Below are 23,471 nucleotides of genomic sequence, written 5' to 3'. Positions count from 1 at the left end.
GCCAATAAACGACACGGTAGGTTACACAGAATATCTTGGATTTTATTAGTGGTTACATATAAAAACCAAAAAAAAAATGCTTGTGTTTGATTTAAAAAAAAAAAAAAAAAAAAAAAAAGTTTATTGGTTATATACATTTCGGTTGTGTCATGCCCAGCCGCTGTTGTGAGGTGTTTATTTTGATATATGAAGCTTCCATTTCCGCTGTGCGTGAGCACAGTGAGCTTGACGAGCAGCCATTGCACCACAGTCTGCAGCAGTGTCTCTGTGTTCTGCAGCAGCCACAGCCAAAGAGCCGCGGGCCGAAAGTGTCGGTGCTGATTCGACCCACAGCCGCTGCGGAGCGCACGCACTTCCGCCTGCCTCGCTGTGGCTGAAGGTGAGCCCTGCTCATGCCGCACTGAAAGGAGCCACACGATCGCCATGCCCTCCCCTGGTCTGTGCCGTCAGTGCGCGGCTCGCTGTCAGACGTGAACGGTCTGATTTCCGCAGTGGTGCTGTCTTTAAATTCAACGCGGCAAACACTGTTTTTGCCTTCTACGTAAATTCATGTGGTTTATTTATTAAAGAGGACCGCTGAGTGTGCATGTCAGAGCACGGTGTATGCGGTGTAACTGCAGGTGGATGGCCCACCTGACAGCCCGCTGCAGCTGCTCACAGAGCCGACGAAACCGAGCGAGGTGAGGGGAGGACTACAGCCGCGCAATGCTTCCCGGTGTCGGTGTGTTCGGCACTAGCCTGACCGCCCGGGTCATCATCCCGCTTCTGAAGAATGAGGGTTTCTCGGTCAAAGCGCTGTGGGGCCGCACGCAAGAAGAAGCAGAGGAGCTGGCCGCGGAGATGGACGTCCCGTTTTACACCAACCGCATCGACGATGTGCTCCTGCACCAGGACGTGGACTTGGTCTGCATCAATTTGCCGCCGCCTCTGACGCGGCAGATTGCGGTGAAGACGCTTGGTGAGTTTTCTTCAGTGCGGCCGCACACGCACACACACGCACACGCCTGATGAATGTAATGGGGTTCTAACGCGTAAAGTGCAGCATTAAATGTGGGTTCAATAGTCAGAGAACGACGGGGGTGTCGTTTGACACCAGCTTCATCTGCTATTTTTTCAGGGGTTCTCACAATTAATCTTCCGAAATAATTTTGTCCATATTAAACCATCAAACATTCCTATTGTGAACTGTGTTTCCTGTCATGCTGACTCCTCTGTCAAATAACAGATCAGTAATATGCTCACTAAACAGGAGCTGCTCTACTTTTAATCTGAAACAATCCATCCTATTCTCAATCCTTAACCAGGAGGTGTGTTGGGGGAAAGTGGCTGTACTAGTGTCTACCTACATTTTTGCTCTTGAGCTCAGCTTGTAGGGCTGCAACTAACTACTATTTTAATAGTCGACTAGTCATTGATTATTGAAACGATTACCTGACTAATCGGATGACAAATCATATCATTATTTGCTCTATGCTACAATCTTTTAAATTTGGCTTGGGTCAAATTACAACAAATAAAAACAATAAATAAATAAAACAATTCCCAACTTAAAGTGTAAACAGGTTCCTTACATACACAAATAAATTGAATAAATCAACACGAAAACGTGCTTCACTAACAACATTTACACATTAAAAAAGCTACAATAGCTGCTGACTCAAAGAGCTCATGGGCTGATATTTTATGAAACCTGTTTGTGCACATGGGTCACTCCATTAGTGTTGTTGTATTTAATTTATTTCCTCATTAATAATTAAATTATTTTCTATTGAAAAAAAAAAATGCACACAAAAAGCAAAAATAACTGCAATAATGTTTTTACTGTTTATAATAAGCCACTGCTGCTGAATGTAGTTTATTTTATGTCTGATAATGAGTTACATAAAGTTATGGTTGGTAAATATATCACTGATTTACTATGATTACACCAGATCAGGCTTGATGATTTAATCATAATATACTGACAGCATTAGACATTCTGGTGTAATAATCACAATATTTACATTACTGTCTAATGGGACCAGCTTTGTCTCTGAACACATGAAATATAATTAAAAATATTGCGTTTCACAAGTTGGGACAGATGAATAGTGACGATAGTTTTATGCCAAAATTTATTTCACATGACGTGTGACATGATAGCTTTTATCTCTCCGTAAAAGTGTTAAATCTGACCATTAATACATCTGTGGCCCTTTGTGTTTTAATGACAGTAAGATGTGTACTTTTTACTAGTATCTTCTTTTCATTAAGTGGTTAGCTTTAGCTCTTAGCCCAGTCTTATTTAGCTTAGTTAGCTTTAGTCCTCTTTCCACTTGATAAGTGTTGCTGCAGGTTCTTCTGTCATCGTGATTGTGGGAACTTTGGATTGATCTGATGGAGGAACTTGGACTAGTTCACTTTGTTGGGTGTCTGGTCTCAACAAAGTAGCGGTGCGTGATGTGTCGCTGCTTGTTACAGCTTCTGGTAGACTATGTGACGAGCATAGCTACGTGTGTAAGCGTCGTCGACAGTGCCGAGGTCCTGGTAACAGGCACATATTCTTACCAGTGGGAATGTTTTTGATGATATATCTTCCTCTAATCACGTCCGTAAGGTGCACAGATATTTAGACGGTGTGATAAGGCACTCCTCATGAAAAATTAAGTCCAGCTCCAAGCTTGAAGAAGACGGTGATGACGTAACCCACAATTGTCGACAAATAAGTGACTAATTCTGTTATCGATTTTTGTCGACAATGTCGAATAATTGTTGCACCATTATCAACTTGCAACTGACTCTGATTCGATGTAAATGAGCAGAACTTTAACCTCATCCCATAAGCACAAACATGACCACCCTAAGGGTGGGACAATATATCGTGCAACAAGATATTGCACAATATATTGCCAATGGTCCCTGCTACATCTGTTCCCAGTAAACATGTCTCTTCAACTGCAGGAGACATAGGCAATGCCCAAAGCTCTCAATAGCTGTATTTCCATTAAATTTTTTGCAAAATAAGTGATATTTCTAAAGTTTTGACAAAGTCTAATTGCACTTTGAACGTACGTTGAGCTCCAAACCTCCTTATAGCAGCATTCCTTTGTTGGTTGTTTTCTAATGTGACAGTAACACTTTTTAAGTATAATGCTAGGAAATGTCTTGGGCTATGTTTGGAATGGCACACTCCGTACCACACACTACAAACTCAATGAGTATGTACTGGCTACTACTATATACCATAAGTATGATTAGGATGAAGACCGTTCCCACTGAAGCATACTTCCAAGTTTCCCAAGATGCATTTGGAACCTAGGACAAAAAACGGAAGCACACTGAGGCTAAATACCGTATCTCAGTTGATTATTCACCTTTGAAAGTTCTGAAAGCATTTTAAGCGAGAAAGTGACCAAATAGAACAGGGGTGCCGGACTCCAATTCTCGAGGGCCGGATTCCTGAGACTTTAAAATGTCTCCCTGCTCCAACACACCTCGTTGAAACCAATGTGTTGTCATCAAGCTCTGCAAAAACATGATAACTAACCAGTCGGTTGATTCCGGTGTGTCAGAGTAGGGAGACATCTAAGTCTCAGGAATCCGGCCCTCAAGGGCTGGAGTCCGGCACCCCAAAATAGAATATCAACTTTTGGTCATTTGATCCATAAAACTCGTGGAAACACAATTCATGCCGACATTTCATAGAGTATCGGAGACCTGTCATTGCGATACTAACAAAACTTCCAGTTAACTTCCAAACAAGAACCCTATGTTAAAAATGAATGCAAGGATCCCGTTTTTAAAACGGGATGTTTGATATTTAGCTTGAAGCCAGTCCCAGGTAGGGCTGCACAAGTGCACGGTTATGGCCACAATGATAATCACGATTATTTTTTTTTTAATCAATATTGTAACCACAATTATTTATAATGTTAGGTAAAAATCTGTTTTTACACAATTTTTGAACAAACAATATGTCTACTGTTTATAGTGCAAAATTAAAGGTTTTATGGACAATGTTATTTTGACTTCAACTTCTGGGTGGATCATCTTAACTATTGGTCCTCCTAATTGTCAATCATTCTGATGATATAATTACGCAAGGTTGTCGTACACGCTCGGTACGCATTGGGTCCTTTGAAAATGGACATTCACTTACCGGTGGCAAGTCTGACATCATGGGAAAAGTGCAAGGTAAGCTGAAGCACCAGCTTGTATGAGCGATGCCGACTATAACTTGTGAACAGAGCTGTGCACGAGAAAAACTGGACTCGTGCACGCTCTCTTGCACACGTAGGCATTCCCTCTTGGAAGCAGGTAGATTGTTGCGCATGTACAGAGGGCGTTTCTTTTTTAAACTTCGGGAAATTCATCCTCTATACCGTTAAGCTTTAAAATAAAATTGTGCTAAAAAATTAAATAAATAATTTACCTGAGAATTTAAAATATACCAAAGGCCAACATAATAAATACTGTTACAGAGTGCAGAGCCTGTATTTTAAATGTAAATATTGCCAGCAATCAGGTTAATTTAATTGTGGCAACCAAAATTGCGATGACCTAGTTCCAGGACGATTTTACGTTGTGCTCGCAATGCATCATGGGGCAATAAAGTATGACTAGTGTGCCCACCATGCACACTTAAAAAAATGTCTCAATATAGTATACATGCAGGTAATTCTCGCTTACTCAATCTTTTCATACTATCTAAATAGTACAGTGCCTGTCAGAAGTATGCATTCATGTGGGAGCATAAGTAGAGTTAATTATGGCCAAATGAGTGTATGTTTGAAGGTTGGATGTACAAAGGTGTACATACTCTGTACTCTGTAGTGTTATAAAGGGGTTTATTTGCGGGTGCAAAATAAAACAGTGTGTGTGATTTCCCTGGTTTAATTCTATGGAACATGAACATGATAATTGTGTTTGTAGTTTTTTTTTTTACTCACTTTTATATTTTTTTGTTTGGTGTATTTTTCTGTAATGTATGTTTTTTGGAGTCATTATGTGTATTTGTGTATCTTTCTGTTGTTGTTTTGTGCATTTTTGTATAAATGTGTTTGGTTTTTTTTTACTCAATTTCATATTTTTTTTGTAATGTATGTTTTTTGGAGTCATTATGTGTATTTTTGTATCTTTCTGTTGTGTTTTTGTATAATTATAGTTTTTGTTGCCATTGTAGTGTGATTCTGTGATTTTGTGTATTTTTTGTATAAATATTTAGTTTTGTGTATTTTGAGACATTTTTATAGTTCTGTTGTTTGGTGTATTTTTCTGTAATGTATGTTTTTTGGAGTCATTATGTGTGTTTTTTTTATCTTTCAGTTGTCTTTTTGTGCATTTTTTGTATAACTGTTTTTGGTTGCCATTATAGTGATTCTGGAGTCATTTTGTGTACTTTTTGTATAAATATTGTTTAGTTTTGTGTTTTATTTTACTCATTTAGTATATTTTTATTATAAATAATTACCTTGTGTGTGTGTTCCTGTGAAATGTTTGAGACGCTGATAACAAAACTCCACTGACGTTGTAGCGCCAATCACAAAAGTAACAAAACTGCGCAAAACAAAACGTAAAGCTCCAAACTACATGAGTGAGTAAGTAAATTAAAGTATTATGTACAATTTGGCTGTCTCCCGTGTCTCGGTCTAAACTATCTCCCTCTCTCTCATTCGTGTGTTTACAGTCCGTGTCTGCTTGGCTGTGTGCGCAGCGACTGGCTCTGGCTGCACACGTGACTCTTGCTCGTGAGTGCAGTGAAATAGATATAGATGGTGCGCTAGCGCCCCCTCACACTCTGCGGTCAAAAGCTGAATAGGTTTCACTTCTGAGCCGTCCAGAAGTGAAATAAAATTAAAATAAACATTTTGAAATGACCAAATTACTCCAAAATAACAGATACACACACTTGGGGTATTTGGAACCCGTCGACAAAGTTTCAGGTCGAACAGGCACCGCGTCGGGGAGATATTTGCTATGCACGCACACAGACGTTTCTGTCATTATAGTATAGATGTGAATGCACTACATGCTAATTTTGACATCAAATTTAGTCTGAGTAGTACGTTAGTATAACATTTATGACACGGCCCAAAGCTATGAATTTCAGACAAAAAATGTAGATATGCTAAATGGTGTTTAAAAAGTGTTTAGACTGTTCTAGTTTGATGTTCAAAGTTGCAAAATTTTTCACTTTTAATTAAAAAAAAAAAAAGTTTCTTTCATTATTATTAAGCAAATTCAAAAGTGTTAAATTTTTGATGTTGGTAGACTTTCTACAAAAGCAGAGTTAATTTTACTCTAATAGAGTCACATTATTTTTATGTAACTCTGGGGTGTATAATATTAGTAGTGAAAATTGAGTGTTAAAACAGAGTGTTTCTATATCAAATCTGGAGGTGTTACAATGGAAACAATAACTCTTGACTTTTTAACTCTAAACTCCCACAGTGGTTATAACACTAAAAGAGTAAATTCACTGACTATGCCCCCAGCATCACAGGCTCTCACCGAAGTGACCATTCAGAACAATTTGCTTTCCACATGACTGAGGTGTTTGTCATTTTAATTTGAAATATTTTTATTTGTCATTATTATTTTGGGCTGAGACCAACCTGTGTGACAGGCATTAGCCACATTGCTCAGTGATTTGGCAGAAAAATCTGGTTTAGCACGCCGAAGTTCATTGTTTGCAGGCAAAACTATAGTTTTAAAAAACCGTGCAGGTGAACATTCACATATTTGGCCAATTTAAATACAGTAGTCCCTCGTTTATCGCGGGGGTTACGTTCTAAAAAAAACCCACAATACGCGAAATCCGCAAAGTAGTCTGCTTTATTTTTTTACTATTTTTATACATGTTTTAAGGCTGTAAAACCACATTTCTCTCTTGTTTAAACACTCTCAAAGTTCAAACCTTCGTAGATTTTAAAACATAAACCTGTTTTAAAACATACAGCACTTCAGAGTCACACTGCTAGTGATCAGACATTGATGCAGAACTCAATCAGAGTCTTTGTTGACGACGACGTCACGTCAACACGGACACCGGTCTGTTCACCCATTCAACCATAGAGTAGAAGCTATGTGTGACCACCTGGAGCTGTATGACACGGCCTTTATAACCGGGACCGGACTAGGAAGGATTAGGTGTGGAGTAGAATCAGCGAGGAGGTGGTGGTAGCAGGTAAAATTTCTCTCTGTAGCACTGAGCTAGCATAGCATTAGCCGCTAATCATACCGGCTTTTTTCACTGGTGGTTTATGAGAGGAGAAAAAGGAGCACAGCTCCTCACTACAACAGACAGTGAAATTCAGTGAGTTGAATGTGTCGCTGGTGGGTGAACACAGCATTAGCCAATTAGGATGCAGGACACAATGCACGTTCATACACTGTAAAAAACAAAGAATGCAGAATTGCACTGTAAAAAAATCCGCAAAATAGCGAGGGACGACTGTACACCGAAAGCAATTTTCAGATCGTAAAAGGTTAACATACAGCTATGCCATGATTTGAAGACTGATGTTCTGATTGGGTTCTACATTAACATTTAGATCCCTTCAGAGCTTTGTGCACATGGTTTAAGTAAAAATAAAAAAGGTTGAGGTTTTGTATTTATTTCGGTACTAACTATTGTCTGTATGCGTTGATTAAGAAAGCACAAATTTAACAAACAAGTTCTGTTCTCTGTTATTGTAAAGCACTTTGTGATTTTTATCTGCAAAAAGCGCTATATAAATAAATGTTATTTACTTTTGAGTATAAAATTGCCTTTAAAGATGGACAATAGTATCTACAGTTGTCTTCTTGTAAAATGATTGGGCTTACACAACTTCTGGTTTAATCTCCACGCAGGAGATGCAAAAGTGGAATATGGGGGAGTGCAGAAGTACATTAAAGTTCCACAAAGGGATGAATGCTTCCATTTCCTCCAGTTTCTTCAGGAGGGTTTGTATTTATGTGCAATTTAAATTGGTATAGACTAATTTCCTATGAGTGAACAACTTGAATTGGTGGTTTTAATAGTTAATGACATTTTAATTCCCTTAATTTCTTTCAGTTATGGACAAATTCAGCTTTCAGTCTCAACTCTTCACAGAGGGTGTACTGATCCTGATCAACACTTCCATGCATAATGTATTGAAAAAATAATAATAATGAAAATTTTGTTATTTGCATTGGCCAGCTCACATATGTCAGACCCTTTGATAAGCAATATTCTAATGAAAGTGAGAGCATGTACATTGTTACATGTTTTAGAAATTGTTTTATAATTGTGATGCATGTTTTGAAACAAATGTATTTCAGAAAATCATTGCCTCTTAATTTTTTATTTCTCAAGGAATTTCTAAAAGTTAAAAACTGAATTTATACCTTTTTTAGTATTATTTACAAATAACTCTTATGTTGTTAAAAGAAAAAAAAAAAAAAAACTCTTGGAGAGTTAATATTTACTCTAACACTGAGTGTTACTAAGTGTTAAATTATTAACTCCAGACAGATTTAGTATTTGACACTTAATTAGAGTTAAGGTACCAACTCTCCAAAAAGAGTTAAATTAAAACTCTGGTGTGGACCCATATAGACACTTTAAAAGTGTTGAAATCAAATCTGACAGTGTTAATTTGGGCATGCTGGATTTGCTATGGTAGGCATGAGCTTTGCATAGTGTCCCACCTCTAACAAACACCCAATTGGCTCCAGTAAAGCCTTGGACCAATCACATGATTTTAATCGGCTGACTTTGGCAACACAAGCTCTTCATCAGGCCCCACAGAAGACCTACTATGCTAATCACTAGGATCTCAAAATCCCAAGTCTGTCCTTTCTTGGATAGTAGTTTGTCTGTCTGTGGTCTGATTTCGTACTGTTCACTTCTGAGCCCTCAGCACAGTGTGTGTTAGACTTGGCTCCCACAGACTTCCTTACCTGGTCCAACTGTGTGTAGTACTGCATGTCAGTGTTGTGCATACAATTTAAAGAAAGAATCCAAGTCCAAACCAGGGTCATATGAGCTCCCTGCTCTATCACGCTTCTTTTAGTATGTTTTGTAGGGTCACAATCGAGGGAGGGGTGATCAGTTAGGATGCCTCAACAGATGTTGCGTAATGATTGCTCTGTTGTGCAGCCACTGATTGGTTACTGCTGTGTGACTCAGCAACACTGGCCTCTTCCGTAGTGAGATGATAGTGATCTGCTGGCATGTAGTGTCCTCATTGTGAACGTCACCTGCTGCCTGCTCATAGAGGAATGTGAACTTTGGTTTTTCACGTCTGTTTGTCTGCCTGTATTTGTCTGTCGCCTGTATTTGTTTGATACAAAGTTGTTTCCGGGTTTAAGATGATTGCATTATTAACCTTAAGGGCATCTTTTATTTTATTAAAGCTTTGTAGGCTTTATACTGGCTTGGCACTCACACTAATGTGGTGACAAATAATTTCAATGGGAAAACTGCACATGAATGCTTAGTAAGGCCTTCAATTTTACATGATTGTGGAAAACTGAGGGAAATTTCAGAATTCACTTCCTTAATCTATTATTATTTTAAAGAAATCAAGTGGCAATTGCAATATAAATCAATTATGTCCTTACATACATGTACATGTTCTTGGAAAATATAATGCTTTTACATGCAACTTTTCCCAGTAAATGGGTCAGCAAAGAGAAGGAAAGATAAATTATTGTGCAAAATTGTATGTAATTTGACACGGTATTATAAAGTGTACAAATTCGTGAGTGTCTATCCACTTCCGTGTTTTTCTGTTTTAATGGCGATGCTTCTTCTTCTTCTAATTTGTACTTTACATTTCCGGAAACAAGACCTGACGTGTCGGATGTACAGAATCAACTTTTATTGGCCAGGGGTGTATGAATACACACAAGGAATTTCTTATGGTGACCTGTGCTCTCTCAGGTAGTGTAACGTTAAATAATAACAATCAACTAGAATAAAGAAAAATAAAAAAAGTAAAGAAAAATAAATAAATAAATAAATAAGAAGAAGTATAAACATAAATATAAGAGTAGTTAGACTAATATGTGCAAACTAAATAAGAATAACAGATAATAATAATAATAATAATAATAATAATGATAATAATAATGATAATAATAATAATAATAATAATAATAATAATAATGAAATAAAATAAAAATACAATAATTATAATAATAATAAGATAATAGTGCAGTAGTGCATTGATGAGTAGTGCAGGTGAACATTTAAATGAAAAAATTATGTCCATGAACATTTCACAGTGACAGGATGTTCCAGGGTTGATATGTTTAGTTCCAGGTTATTTCACAGTAACAGGTCTGACACTCTATGACTGTTTAGTGTTGATCAGAGTGACAGCCTGGGGGAAGAAACTGTTTTTATGGCGGGTAGTTTTGGCGTACAGTGATCTGTAGCTTCTGCCGGAGGGGAGGAGTTTGAACAGATTGTGTGCAGGGTGAGAGGGGTCTGCAGTGATGCTACCTGCCCGTTTCCTGACCCTGGACAGATATAAGTCTTGGATGGAGGGCAGATCAACACCAATGATCTTTTCTGCAGTCCTGATTATTCTTTGTAGTCTGTGTCTGTCTAGTTTGGTTGTAGATTAGGGATGTAACGATTCACTCAACTCCCGATACGATTCGATTCACGATTCTGGGTTCACGATACGATTTTCTCACGATTTATTTTACAATATGGGAATGTTGACAAATGACTGAAAAATATTCCTTTATTTTTTTGGGGAAAATACTATACTATTTTCCTTTTATTTTTCATTGTCAAAAGAATCCCTTGATAAACTATTCAAAATGATGCAATTTAACTAAAAATAAATCTTGAATGAAATAAATAAAGGAATAATACAAATGAAGAAGCCTATTAATTTAAATTCTGGTTCTATAATAAACAATTCAAAACTGCGTAATAGTTCTTTTTCTTTTTAAAAGTGCCACTGAAAATGTATTTTGTGCCTTAACAATTGGACTTTAAAAAAAAAAAAAAAAAAAAAGTCATTTTACTGTATTTACGTCAGATATTTGTTTAGACCAGCAGAGGGCACTGGTAAGCCAGTAGTCGGTTGGCATGCAGTTATTCCACCAGTGAAGAAGAGAAGCTATGCTAGCAGACAGAGTTAATAGAAAGACATGACTTTTACAGATATTCACGTGATATTACAGATATACTTTTGGTGCTAAAGGAGTAAAGAATTATTTATGAGCATGTTTAACAGTAAATGGCGGCCAGAAAGAAAATAGTAGCAGATTCCGCCCGTCACGTCCGCTTCTGGAAGGATTAATATATAGCGCCCTCTGCTGGTTAAAAAAAGTACTGCGATTCAATTTTCAGAGCATCGATGTGAACCGTGGTACCTATGAATCGATTTTTAACTGCCTTACGATTAATCGTTACATCCCTATTGTAGATCCAAACCAGACAGTGATGGAGGTGTACAGAACAGACTGAATGATGGAGGTGTAGAACATGATCAGCAGCTCCTGGGGCAGGTTGAACTTCCTCAGCTGACGCAGGAAGTACATCCTCTGCTGTGCCTTTTTCCTGGTTGTGTCTATGTGGGAGGTCCACTTCAGGTCCTGTGAGATTGTGGATCCCAGGAACCTGAAGGAGTCCACGGTAGCCACTTTGCTATTCAGAATGGTAAGGGGGGTGAGTGGGGGGGATTTCTTCTGAAGTCCACTGTCATCTCCACAGTCTTGAGCGGGTTCAGTTCCAGATGGTTCTGACTGCACCAGAGAGCCAGCTGTTCCACCTCCCGTCTGACGGCAGACTCTTCCTCGTCCCTGATGAGACCGATGACGGTGGTGTCGTCTGCAAACTTCAGGAGTTTCACAGAGGGGTCCCCCTCTGTCATTGGTGTAGAGGGAGAATAGCAGTGGGGAGAGAACACACCCCTGAGGGGCGCCAGTGCTGAGTGACCGGGTGCTGGATGTGATGCCTCCCAGCCTTACTTGCTGCTTCCTGTCAGTCAGGAAGTTGGTGATCCACTGACAGGTGGAGGCCGGCACTGTGAGCTGGGTGAGTTTCTGGTGAAGGATGTCCGGGATGATGGTGTTGAACGCAGAGCTGAAATCCACAAACAGGATCCTAGCGTAGGTCCCTGGGGAGTCGAGGTGATGCAGGATGTAGTTCAGACCCATGTTGACTGCATCCTCGACAGACCTGTTTGCCCGATAGGCAAACTGCAGGGTGTCCAGCAGGGGTCCTTTGATGTCCTTCAGGTGGCTCAGTACCAGCCTCTCAAAGGACTTCATCACTACGGACGTCAGGGCAATGGGTCGATAGTCATTAAGTCCTGTGATGGCAGGTTTCTTTGGGACTGGGATGATGCTGGAGCTTTTGAAGCAGGATGGTACTTCACACAGCTCCAGTGATGTATTGAAGATCCGTGTGAAAAGTCAGTGTGAGCAGTCAGATTGAGTGTCGGTCCGTATTAGGACCGCATGATTTGGACAAAAAACCTAATTGCAATTTAATTAACTCAGTGCCATAAGACGAGATAATTAGTCATTTCAAATCCAAGCGCTCAGTGCCATTGACGGGCAGAGCTCAGAGGGAGAGGAAAGGGGTTTATGAGACAGAAAATGGCGCTACGAGAGTTGATGCTGAAGTTCCCACCAGCTCACAGCAGTGCGCACTTGACCAGAGCATGTGTGGAACTAAGTGGACTATTGAGAGTGTGGCGATGGTATATCCGGAAGGAGGAGGAAGTTGAGTGTGTGGAGAATGACGGGGGAGAGACTTGTTGAGGTGTCACTGAAGCAAAAAAAAAAATGCTTTTTGTCACAAACTGGTGATTTGTGAAACAACTGCTGATTGTAGAAGAACGAAACAAGCTAGAAAACAACATTAGTTTTTCTGATGAAATTAGAGACTTTAATTTTTCAGAATTCAGATGTCATTGTACAAAATATTCTGTGGGTCTTTAAAAATCAGTCAAAATGCTCTAAAACGGCTGGCACTCGGTGGTAGAAATTCTGAAAATCAAGATCGAGGCGTATGGTGTGAGAAAATTAATTGTGAGCTGTGCACATTTGGACTCTGCAATTGAGTCGCAGAAATTGAGGTGGAGCTGAGTACAACGATTGAAAAAATAGCAAAGTGTATGCCCGCCTTAAAATGGAAATTGCTGTCTGACACAGACCAAACCGTCATGGCATGTTTCTGACGTCGGTATTTTTCACAATAAAATCAGGTGGTGTAATGTTTAGCATTTTTAGCAAACGCATGGACGTTAAATCTACCGCAGAATCTTGCGTGCTCGAGCACAAGCTTTTGGCCCACTGCTGCAGCAGAGAAATGTCAAATTATTAACAATAGTTAACACAATTAGCCCTCTTAAGCATGTTTGGCACGATTTTGGGAAGTTTGATTGCCAGTAATGACATCTGATTAGGGAAAGCCGTTGAGAGAAAATATCATATAGCAGGGGTTTTTAGTGTGAGTGTGAGTCAAGAATATATCTATTCATTTAGAGTTGGATATTTTTTACAATTTAATTAAAGAAAACAAAAATCAATAAACGTTTAGTGAAAATTAATAGACCCATTTCATTGTGGAGAAACATGAGATACGTCACATATCTCATGTTGATGTGTGCGCATACTGTGTGCAGAAACCATGTTGTTACATATGTGACGCTTGAAAAATTGGAAAATGGCAATGAATGAACCGTTGTTTTGGCTTGAAAATAGTTTGAAGTAGAAGGATCTTGAAGATCAGATCGAATGTGATGAATGGAATAAAATTGTGGTGGAATATGGTAAATATGTCCGAGAAGCTCGGGGTTAGCTCACACAGTATAAGATTGTACATCGATTTTATCACACACCATCCAGACTTCATAGAATGAAACTGCTGAGTGATAACTTGTGTTGGAAATGTCAAAGTGAAACAGGAAATACAGCATAGCATGCATGCTGATGAATAGTTGACTGAACTGGCGTACCGTAGTTTTGTATGAAGTAAAGATTGACAATGACTTGAGATATTTGCAAAATGTTTTCAGGTTTTATTATTTTTTTAAATAACAGCAAAGCATAACAACAGGTTACATGTATTGTTTGTTTTTTTTAAATTTTGCATAAATGCTGTGCTTGAAATAAGTTAGCAGTAGCATTACTAACTTAGCATCTGCATCACTTTATACTATGTAATTAAATTCAGCTCTTATAGTGGGCTATCCTAACCCTTTTCCCCTGATCAGGGGTCTGCAATCTTTACTCTACAAGGAGCCATTTAACCTCATCTCACCTGGATTAAAGTCCTCCTGGATCCAAAAAATACCTTCTCAATGAAGACAATACAGTGTATTAAATTATATACAGTTAAAATTATATAGAATAATGTTTGATTTAATTTGATTTTTATTGATCATGTAAATGACAACTTAAAAACAGTTTAAAATAAAATATCACCACCTATCTGTACTGGAGTGTGTAAATTCTATTTCTTTGTGGAAAATAAATACAGTTCCAATTGTGCAAGATCTCTCCTAACTTTTTAAGTTTATACTTAAGATGTTTACTCTATGCAAGGAAACCATAACAAAATATATTAAAAATAAACGTGTAGGGTGAAAGTAACTTTAAGTCCTATTTGATTGAGCAACTTTTTACTCAAGTAACAGTACCGTATTCTACTTGAGTAGGATATGTCAGTACTCTTTACACCTGTGGCATTAAGATACACAATAGGCTTGGGCGGTATCCAAATTTTGATTCCGTCAAACTTCTTCCCTATTTTACCACGGTATACAGTATTACTGTGACTAGTTGAAAAATATGACGTAAGGCTCAGGTTGAGTTCACACTAAACGTGTCTGTTTGTCTGTCTACAGAGCCGAGTGACGTGGAGAGAGAGGACTGATTGCTTCTTTTCCTTCTCACTCTGGCCGTATGTTTACAGCACTTATAATTTACAGCGCCGCTTTTACGGTTTAAATGATCAACTTAGGGAAAAGGATGAGTTCACTCAGAATGTAGGCTTATTCAAGAAGTTAACCGCTTTAATTTTTAAGTGACTAGCAGCAGCCGTCTCACCGCGGCGAGAAGGAGAGGCTGCTGCCTCGGCTCTACTATCTAAAGGATGGGGGATTTGTCGCTTGAAGTCGCTTGAAAAGTTAAAATTTTTCAAATTTGAGCGAGGTTGCGCTTAACCTAGTCGCTCAAATCACGCAAGTCGCTTGAGGGAAGATAACTTGAGGTTGCATCATTTATATTGATTTGAATGTAATCTAGTCGCTTCAGCGGAGTCTCTCGCCTCTGCGCTGTCACGTGACGACAACCCATTCAACTCTCCTTGGACATAGAATCATGTTTAGGCATTAAATAAATTATATTTATAATGTAATTCTTGTCTCCTATATACTGTAAGTGCATTGCATTTTTTTAAAATGACGGTATTGAAACTAATACTGTTGCTAGTTTTATGAACCCGCAGTATACGGTACTACCGTATTACCGCCCAAGCCTAATACACAACAAGTAGCAAGCTTGGAGTTAGACACACCTGTCCAAACTGGTGACTGCCTGGTAGTGTTGTGTTCAAGACCACACTATCCGAGACCAAGACTTGCTCGAGACCAGAATGCACCGGGACCAAGACAAGACCAAGACTTTCGGGAGCCGAGACCGAGTCAAGACCATAAACATTATTTTTTTCAATTTAAAAAAATCTATAAATAAATAAAATTATGACAAGGTTCGACAGTTAAAAAACATTCTCTCTTTAATTTTAGTTTATTTTAAATACATTTGACGGACAAAAAAGGTGCCTGGAAAAAAATTAACTAAAATATTAAAACTACTACTGCTACTGATAAATTCACAATTATTCTACATATTTGAAAACAAGATTTTTATGTCAGCTGAATGTACAGCAAGTGTTTAAAAGTATTTCTGCCAAGAAATAATGATTCTTGATTCTGATTCTTTCAGTTGTGCAGGTCAACAGGTCACAGAGTTCACAAGATAATTTTTTAGTTTGAAAAAGCCTTTACACAGGTTATTTTTATTAATTCACTTAGTTGATATAGTTTAATTTGGTTGCTGTAATGTAATTAGGATATTCAATTAACAAAGGTTTCCAACTGTAACTGTAAAAGTGAAACTTTCTGAAATAAAACTACAAAGAAGTTGTCAGCAGTGTAAAAAACAGAGCTACAGGTAGATGTGAAATTAAATAAAACAAACTCAAACTCTGGAACAGTCACGTGACAAATCAACCAATTGTTCTTGTTGAGAATTATTATTATTATTCTGGATACAGTAGAAACAGAAACTATAAATAATAATTATATTTTGAACCTGTTTATATTGTGGGGAACATATTATATACATAAATGTAATTGGAGTCTAAAGCCACAAAAAAAAAACACCACTTTAAAAAGAAAATAGACTAATATAAGACCTCTTTACAGTTATTTGACTCATTCTATGCTCGTGCAACTCTGCGGCAATGACGCGCTGGTGACGACATAATCCAAGATGGCGGCGGCCCGGACTACAGCCGACATTATGTAATAAAGCCTTAAAAGACATGGATATAATGAAAAGAGTGTATGGACGGATGCATAAACATGCGGACTTTCACACGGACTTATTAAACACACACTGACCTCAGTAAACACGGTAAACGGAACAGGCTTCACCGCTCGGCTGGCACTAGGACCCAGAAGCAGAGTAAGTGCGTCCCCTATCCAGCCTTCACAGGCTGTAATATCATCAGTTTATCATTTTACCAGTTGTTAGAGCTACTGTCTTTACCAGGGAGATAATATTTATTACTGGTGATTGTTTTCTGGAGTTTTACAGGGATTTTTACCGGTGATTAGTTCATATCTCCCTTGCGCTCCGCGGTCCAAACTGACACCGTAGACACACACGTATGAGGGTGTCACACACGTCACTCAGTCACATTAAGGAAGGTTGTGGTCATTATACGGGGTGGATTAAATAATGAATAAAATATTGTTTTATCCCATTCTTCTCCGTGTTATCACATAATAAAAAAGTTTAAAAATAGCAGGAATTAGTGCTGGTCTCGAACGGTCTTGACGGAAAATCCCGAGTCGGGCAGCCCAAGTCCGAGACAAGACCGAGTAAAAATGCTTCAGAGTCCGAGACAAGACCAAGACCTTTAAAATTTGACCAAGACCGGTCTTGACCACCACAACACTACTGCCTGGTATCAAAGTCATAGAAATGCTGCACTGGAAAATAGGCAATGGTATGGAAGACCCCTGACCCATGGGGTAAGGGTTGGTCTCATCAACGGCTATGCTGTAGATATTTTTGTGATTTTTGCAAAGCCAACAAATGGGACCATTAAGCTGCAAATAGCTATGGTAGTGAGTGATTGAAAGAAGTGAAAAAACACTGGCAAGTACATCAAATTTCACAGATCGTTCAGGTTTGACCCGAGTGCATACACAAAAACTTCTTGGCTCATTACAGGAAACCAGTTGGTCTTGTTCTGCAGCATCTCTTCTTCCATTTTGATTGTTTTTCCTCTTCTCTAACCTCAATCCTACGGCAGACGCATACCTCGGGCATCTCAGGTCACTTTCACTGTCAGTTAATTGAAAGGACTTGACGGCATAAGACCCTCAAGTACTCCACGGTCCGAAAGGCTTTCTTAAGCCACATTTTGTATTTCTAAAAGAGGCGATTGATGTTGCATTAGTGTTCTTTAGCTGCAGTATTCAGAATCCAATCTGGAGCCCGTTCTGACTGACAGAAGCTGATTTAACAGCTGTCTCTTTAATATCCACCAGAGATCCTTTGGAGTTTACTGACCAAATAATAGCATCTATTACTGTTTTAAATCAATCTATAAAAACGGGGAAATATTTCAGAGTTTAGACAAGAGGAGAGTCAGTCCTCCAGTCAAAGATGGTTCTTCCTGGTTTGATTTCATGTTTTCACATACAGTGTCTCTATGAAGCGGACGTTGCTTATATACCAGTGTAGATCACTGATCTAGTGGTATTGAATTACTGTCTTTGCCTATACTTATAGGCCTTGGTGATATGAAGCAAAATCCATATCTTTTTTTTTTTTTTTTTTTTGTCTGCACATACTGTCAAAGGTCAACACTACAAGAAGTGCAATCTTTTTTAGACAGCAATGCATTTTTTTTGTTTTTTTTTTTGTTATTGCAATTAAATAAATTGCATTATTTTATTGCATAATTGTGACCATCACCAGCCCTCCCTAAGGAAGGGTAAGAAACACTTTATTAAAGGGAGAATATAGAAAGAGAGGGCAGTGTTACACCTAGGTGAGGGGCACCTAGAAGCCGAGGAGCCGGCCGAGGAGCCGGCGCACCAGCCACAGTCAAGCAGGATGGTGCAAGGACAGTAGTCCAGGCCCCGCCGCCCACCGGAAAGCGCGAGCGACAAGGCAATGCCACCCACCGGCGCGTGAGCAACCGGCAGCCACCACCGCAGGAGGGAGGCACTCCAATGGCACCCACCCAGTGCGGAACAGCAGTCACCCACCAATCCGCAGATAGCAGGACAGACCTACCAGGCAACCGCAACCACCGGAACAGCTAGCGCCGCCCCACAGCAAACAGCATCATCTCGAAGCGCCAAGCAACCCCGCCCTAACCCCGAGACAGACACCAGCACCCCCCAGAGCGCCCACCCCCCACACCGGCGAGGCGGGCCGCCCCGGGCCCGCACACACCGAGGACAGCCCCCAAGGCGACCAGGAGACGAGACAAGGACCAAGCCACACCCATAGGAAAGAGGCACCCCCACTCCCCGCCAGGCTGACACCGCCCAGAGTGACCCCGCGAAGAGAGCCCCCAGCAGCACACCCCCAGGCCTCCCGAGACCCATCGCTCCACCATGCCTGACCGCACCATCCTGATGTATTTGCATTCTACACGGTGGCCCAGCCATCAACAGAGGGATCAGGCCCCCACCTGACAGGCCGAAATATTTGATCCTACCCACCTTCCTGTTATGGTGCTTCTCCATTCCCCAATGGAGAGGCACTTCCGTATCCCCTGTGTGAATGTATGAGGTGCAATATATGTGTATGTGGTGCAAATAGATCCGAAGGGTGGAAGTGGTAGTCGCACCCTCCGGGTGGTGGTGTGTTGAGATGCGGTTAAAATTGGAGGGATTGGTAGGGCAATTTGAGGTGGAAATGCCGCCCCCGCGCCACTACTCAGTAGCACAGCCGCGGCACCCTCCACCCTCAGCCCCACCATCCAGCCCCCCATGGGTTGGGTATGGGTGTGTGGTGCACCAAGTGAGTGAGCCAGACCATCTGGGAGTGAAGTGAGGTGTTCATTTTAGGAGGCCTGTCTGGTGCGAGCCCGGCCCGTCCACATAGCGGGCCACCTGGAGAGGGTAGAGGGCGCAGACGGGCACGTGGCACAGCGGACCCCAGGGACGCGCCGAGCAGCATGGCTGGAGACCCACCTCGCGGCACCCCCCCAGACCTCTTTGGCCCCACGGGGAAGGGCGGCACCCCCACCCCCCAGACACAGCCAGGCACCAACCACACCCGCCGCACGCCAGCCCAAAGCGGGCCCCAGGCCTCCTGCCCCACCCCGCCAAAGGCAGCGCGGCGCCACACCAAACTGCAGCCAGCTCCCGGGTGGACGGCAGGAGAACGCGCCCCAAGATGCCCCAACCAAAGACACACCCCCGGAGAACCCCCCGCCCCTGAACAGCGCCCACGGGGCCCGGCGCACCCAACCAACAGACCAACCACCCCCCACGCGGATCCACCAGGGCAAGAACCACAGGCCGCGCCCCCACACACCCACCCAGCACAACTCCGTCATGCGCCGCACACCGGCCCACGCGGTCCCCCAAGTGAGCCAAAGGGGAAGCGGGGGGTGGGGGCACCGCGCTAGCTATATCCACGGCGATGGTGTGCTCAAGGGAACAAAGCCGAGGCGCCCAGACACGCAGGCGGAGCAACCCACGGCAGCACCCCACCACCCAGGATGTAGGCGCCACCCCTGAGCAATAGCCACCCCCACCCCAGACCCCCCGGCCAGGAGCTACAAACCCCACCACCCCAGGCCCCCCAACGGGCCCACCCCCAAGCTAAACCACCCGATGCAGCCCCGCCCGCCCCCCAGGTGAAAGCCTCAGTACCCCGGGCCGACAGGCGCCCCCCAACACCCAACCCAGCAGGAGAGCAGGCGCCAGAGCAATGGAAAAGGAGGAGGGGAGAACGGGACAGGGGGACAGAGAGCAAGGGGAAGGAGCGGCAGAAAAACACGCAGGCCCCCAGCTCCATGAGCCTCCCAGACGTGTACGGAGGGGGCAGGAGAGCAAAATCAAAAAGCCCAGGGTCTGGAGGACATCCAGAAAGAACGCACGCCTGCGAAGAGGCACCCAAGCCACCCAGGCCAGCCAAGCCAGCCCACAAGCCACCCAGGCCACCCCACAAGCCCAGGGAGATCCAGGTCTACAGTTTGATTAGTGTGTTAGTAAAGAGTGATGCTGGCAGTTTGCTTGCAGGCTAGATCACTAGGCTAAGAAATCGAGATTAAATGCAGTTAAAAAAGGAGTCCAGCACTCCTCATAGCAGGTTATTTTATTTTTTCTGAGAGCTGACATCTTTTACATGGAAATATATTCTTTGAGGAGATTTTGCCATTGGTTTATGTTTAAGGATTTTTTATCTTTCCAATTCACTAATATTGTTTTTTTTGCTATGGTGAGTGTCGCGAGGATGGATTGTGATTGGTTTACTGGAAGATCAAGCTTTGTCAGGTCTCCTATCAGACATAGATCTGGAGAGAGAGGATTCCTGCAGTCCAAAATGTTTTTTTTAGTAATTAGAGACCAAAACTGTTGAACTGGCGAACAGAGCCATAAGGCATGTAAATAAGAATCAATAGTTCCCTGGGTGCACTGAGAGCAGATGTCTGTTGGGGAGAAGCCCATTTTATACATTTTCTGTTGGGTAATGTGAGATCTGTGGAGGACTTTGTATTGAATGAGCTGTAGGTTTGTGTTTTTTGTCATCTTAAAAGTATTACAGCAAATTTCTGTCCATAAATCGGTGTTGGTGGTGATTGAAAGTTCAGCCTCCCATTTAGCGATTGGTAAGTGATTAGAGTTTGTGTTCGAGAGTGCTCTGTATATTTTTGAGAGTTTTTTTTTTCATTTTGTTGAGATTTTCTTCATATATATAGCCAGTTCTGGAGGTTGTAAGGTAACTGGATCTACAGAAGTGTTTTTCTTGATTGTTTCTGTTACTTGTAAGTACTGTAAAAAATAAATTTTATTCATATTGAATGTTTGGGTTAGATTGATGGGGTTAAAGAGGTCTTGGAGATGAGTGAGTAGACTTTCTTCTCATGTCTTCAGATAGAGCAGTGTTTTTTTTATTCTAAAGTCGGGGTTGTGCCAGATTGGAGACAACATGCTAGTTTTAATTGAATATTCGTAATGTCTAAAGCTTTCCACCACGCAGTCAGGGTGGAGGCAATCAGTGGGTTTTTAAAACAGTTATGCCATTTGAGGGTTGTAGTGATAAAAGGGAGATCAGAGAGTTTAATATGTTTGAAGTCTAGCTATTCTATTTGTTGTATTCTTTTGGTTTTAGCCATTCTGTTAAGTATAATATTTGATTTTCTAAGTAATAATGCATGAAGTTAGGGGCTTCTAAATCACCCTTGCTTTTATTTTTTTGGAGGGTTGAAAGACTTATTTTAGGTTTTTTATTCCTCGCATAGAATTTTGTAATTGCAGAATCTAATCTTTGGAACTATTGCGTTGGTGGTTTCAGCGGGATCATAGAGAACAGATTTTTTTTCATTTTAACTGCAGCTATTCTGCCAAGGAGTGAGATGGGGAGATTTTTCCATCTTCGCAGATCATCTGTGACTTTATCCAACAGCGGATCCAGGTTTAGTTTAATTATTTCATTTAAGTTTGGTGATATATTTAAGCGTAGATATTTAATTGTATTTGTGGGGGAGGGGTGTTGTGGGTTTTGGCTTACTGGGTTCCATGAATTTTTTGTTAAAGGGAGAATTGATGATTTTGACCAGTTAATGGAATAGTCTGATAGTTTAGAGAAGCTGTTTATTAGTTTAAATACTTCTTCTAATGAGGATTGGGGTTCTTCCAAATAGAGTAATATATCATCTGCATAAAGATTTATTTTGTGTTCTGAGATGGATGAGTGGATTCCTTTAATAACAGAGTTTTGACGAACAGCTGCTGCGAGAGATTCAACGAATATTGCAAAAAGCAAAGGTGAGAGTGGGCAACCTTGTCTGGTTCCCCTCTGTAGTGTAAAGCTTTGGGATGTGTTTTTGTTTGTGGTTACTGAGGCCTTAGGTTTAGAGTATAGGGTGGAGATCCATTGTATGAATGATTCTCCAAAGCCAAATTTGCCAAGGACAGCAAGGAGGAACGACCAGTTGACTCTATCAAATGCTTTTTCTGCGTCGAGTGACAAGATTGTTTTCTTTTTAGAGTTCTGTGCCACGTTGATCAAATTAAACAGTCTTCTAACATTGTCTGTGGAGTGTCTATTTTTAATGAATCCTGTCTGGGCTTGGTATATAATTAACTGTACTACTTTCTCTAACCTGGAAGTGAGTGCTTTGGAAATAATTTTTAGGTCTGTGTTAAGTGAAATGGGACGGTAGCTTTAGGGTAACATGGGGTTTTTGTCTGGTTTTAGTAATAATTTAATGTTAGCTGTATTCATGTGACCTTCTACGTAACCTTTTATTTTAAATCTCTGTTACTACTCTGAAAAAAGCGGAGCCAGCATTGACCAGAAATGTTTTAAGAATTCGGCAGGGAAACCATCTGGACCGGATGCTTTGCCTGTTGCCTGTTTGCTATCCGAAGCATTTTGTAGCTCTTGTAAGGTTAATGGTGAGCCTAAGGTGGTTTTCTGATCTATGGTGAGCTGTGGTAGGTTTAAGTTATTGAGGTAGGTTTTAATATCTTCAGGGTCAGGGTTTAAGTTAGATGAGTATAGATTTTGATAATAATCATGAAAAACCTTATTAATGTCCTGAGGTTAAAGTTTGACCTGAATTGTCAGAAATTGCTGCTATAAAGGAATTTTCTTTGTTGTGTTTGAGCGGATTTGCTAAATATTTGCCTGATTTATTATTGTAATCAAAGTTTTTGTATCTCAATTGTTGCAGAATAAAATCAATTTTTTTAGATAAGATGATATCCAAATTAATTTTTGTATTTTGGAGATTTTTGAATAAAAGTTCAGATGGGTTTTCTGCATATTCTTCTGTAAGTTTCTTATTTTTTTCTTCAATCGTTTATCTGTTCCTGTTTTTTCTTGTAAGAAGAGTATGATATAATCTTCCCTCTGATGACAGCCTTGCCGGTTTCCCAAAGTAAGGACGGTGACATTTCCAGAGAATCGTTTGTTAATAGAAAGTCCTCCCATTCGTTTCTTATAATTTTTCCAAATTCACTGTCATTAACTCACTCAGTGCCATTGACGGGATATCTCGT

The 23,471-nt window shown here is 40.7% G+C and overlaps 1 protein-coding gene across 1 annotated transcript in view; it reads left to right on the top strand.

The window, feature by feature from the left end:
• The first annotated feature begins 229 nt into the window (after positions 1-229).
• Positions 230-23,471, top strand: part of gfod1 (glucose-fructose oxidoreductase domain containing 1) — a 72,390-nt gene continuing 49,148 nt past the window's right edge. Inside the window, exon 1 of the mRNA XM_028434859.1 lies at positions 230-958. Within this exon, the coding sequence (XP_028290660.1) occupies positions 706-958 (253 nt within the window). The 5' untranslated portion in view covers positions 230-705. The remainder of the gene's footprint in view (positions 959-23,471) is intronic.

The sequence above is a fragment of the Gouania willdenowi genome, chromosome 20, assembly GCF_900634775.1.
Source record: "Gouania willdenowi chromosome 20, fGouWil2.1, whole genome shotgun sequence".
NCBI classification, from domain to species: domain Eukaryota; kingdom Metazoa; phylum Chordata; class Actinopteri; order Blenniiformes; family Gobiesocidae; genus Gouania; species Gouania willdenowi.
The sequence above is the reverse complement of the archived record's forward strand: the minus strand, read 5'-3'. Positions and strand labels throughout refer to the sequence as shown.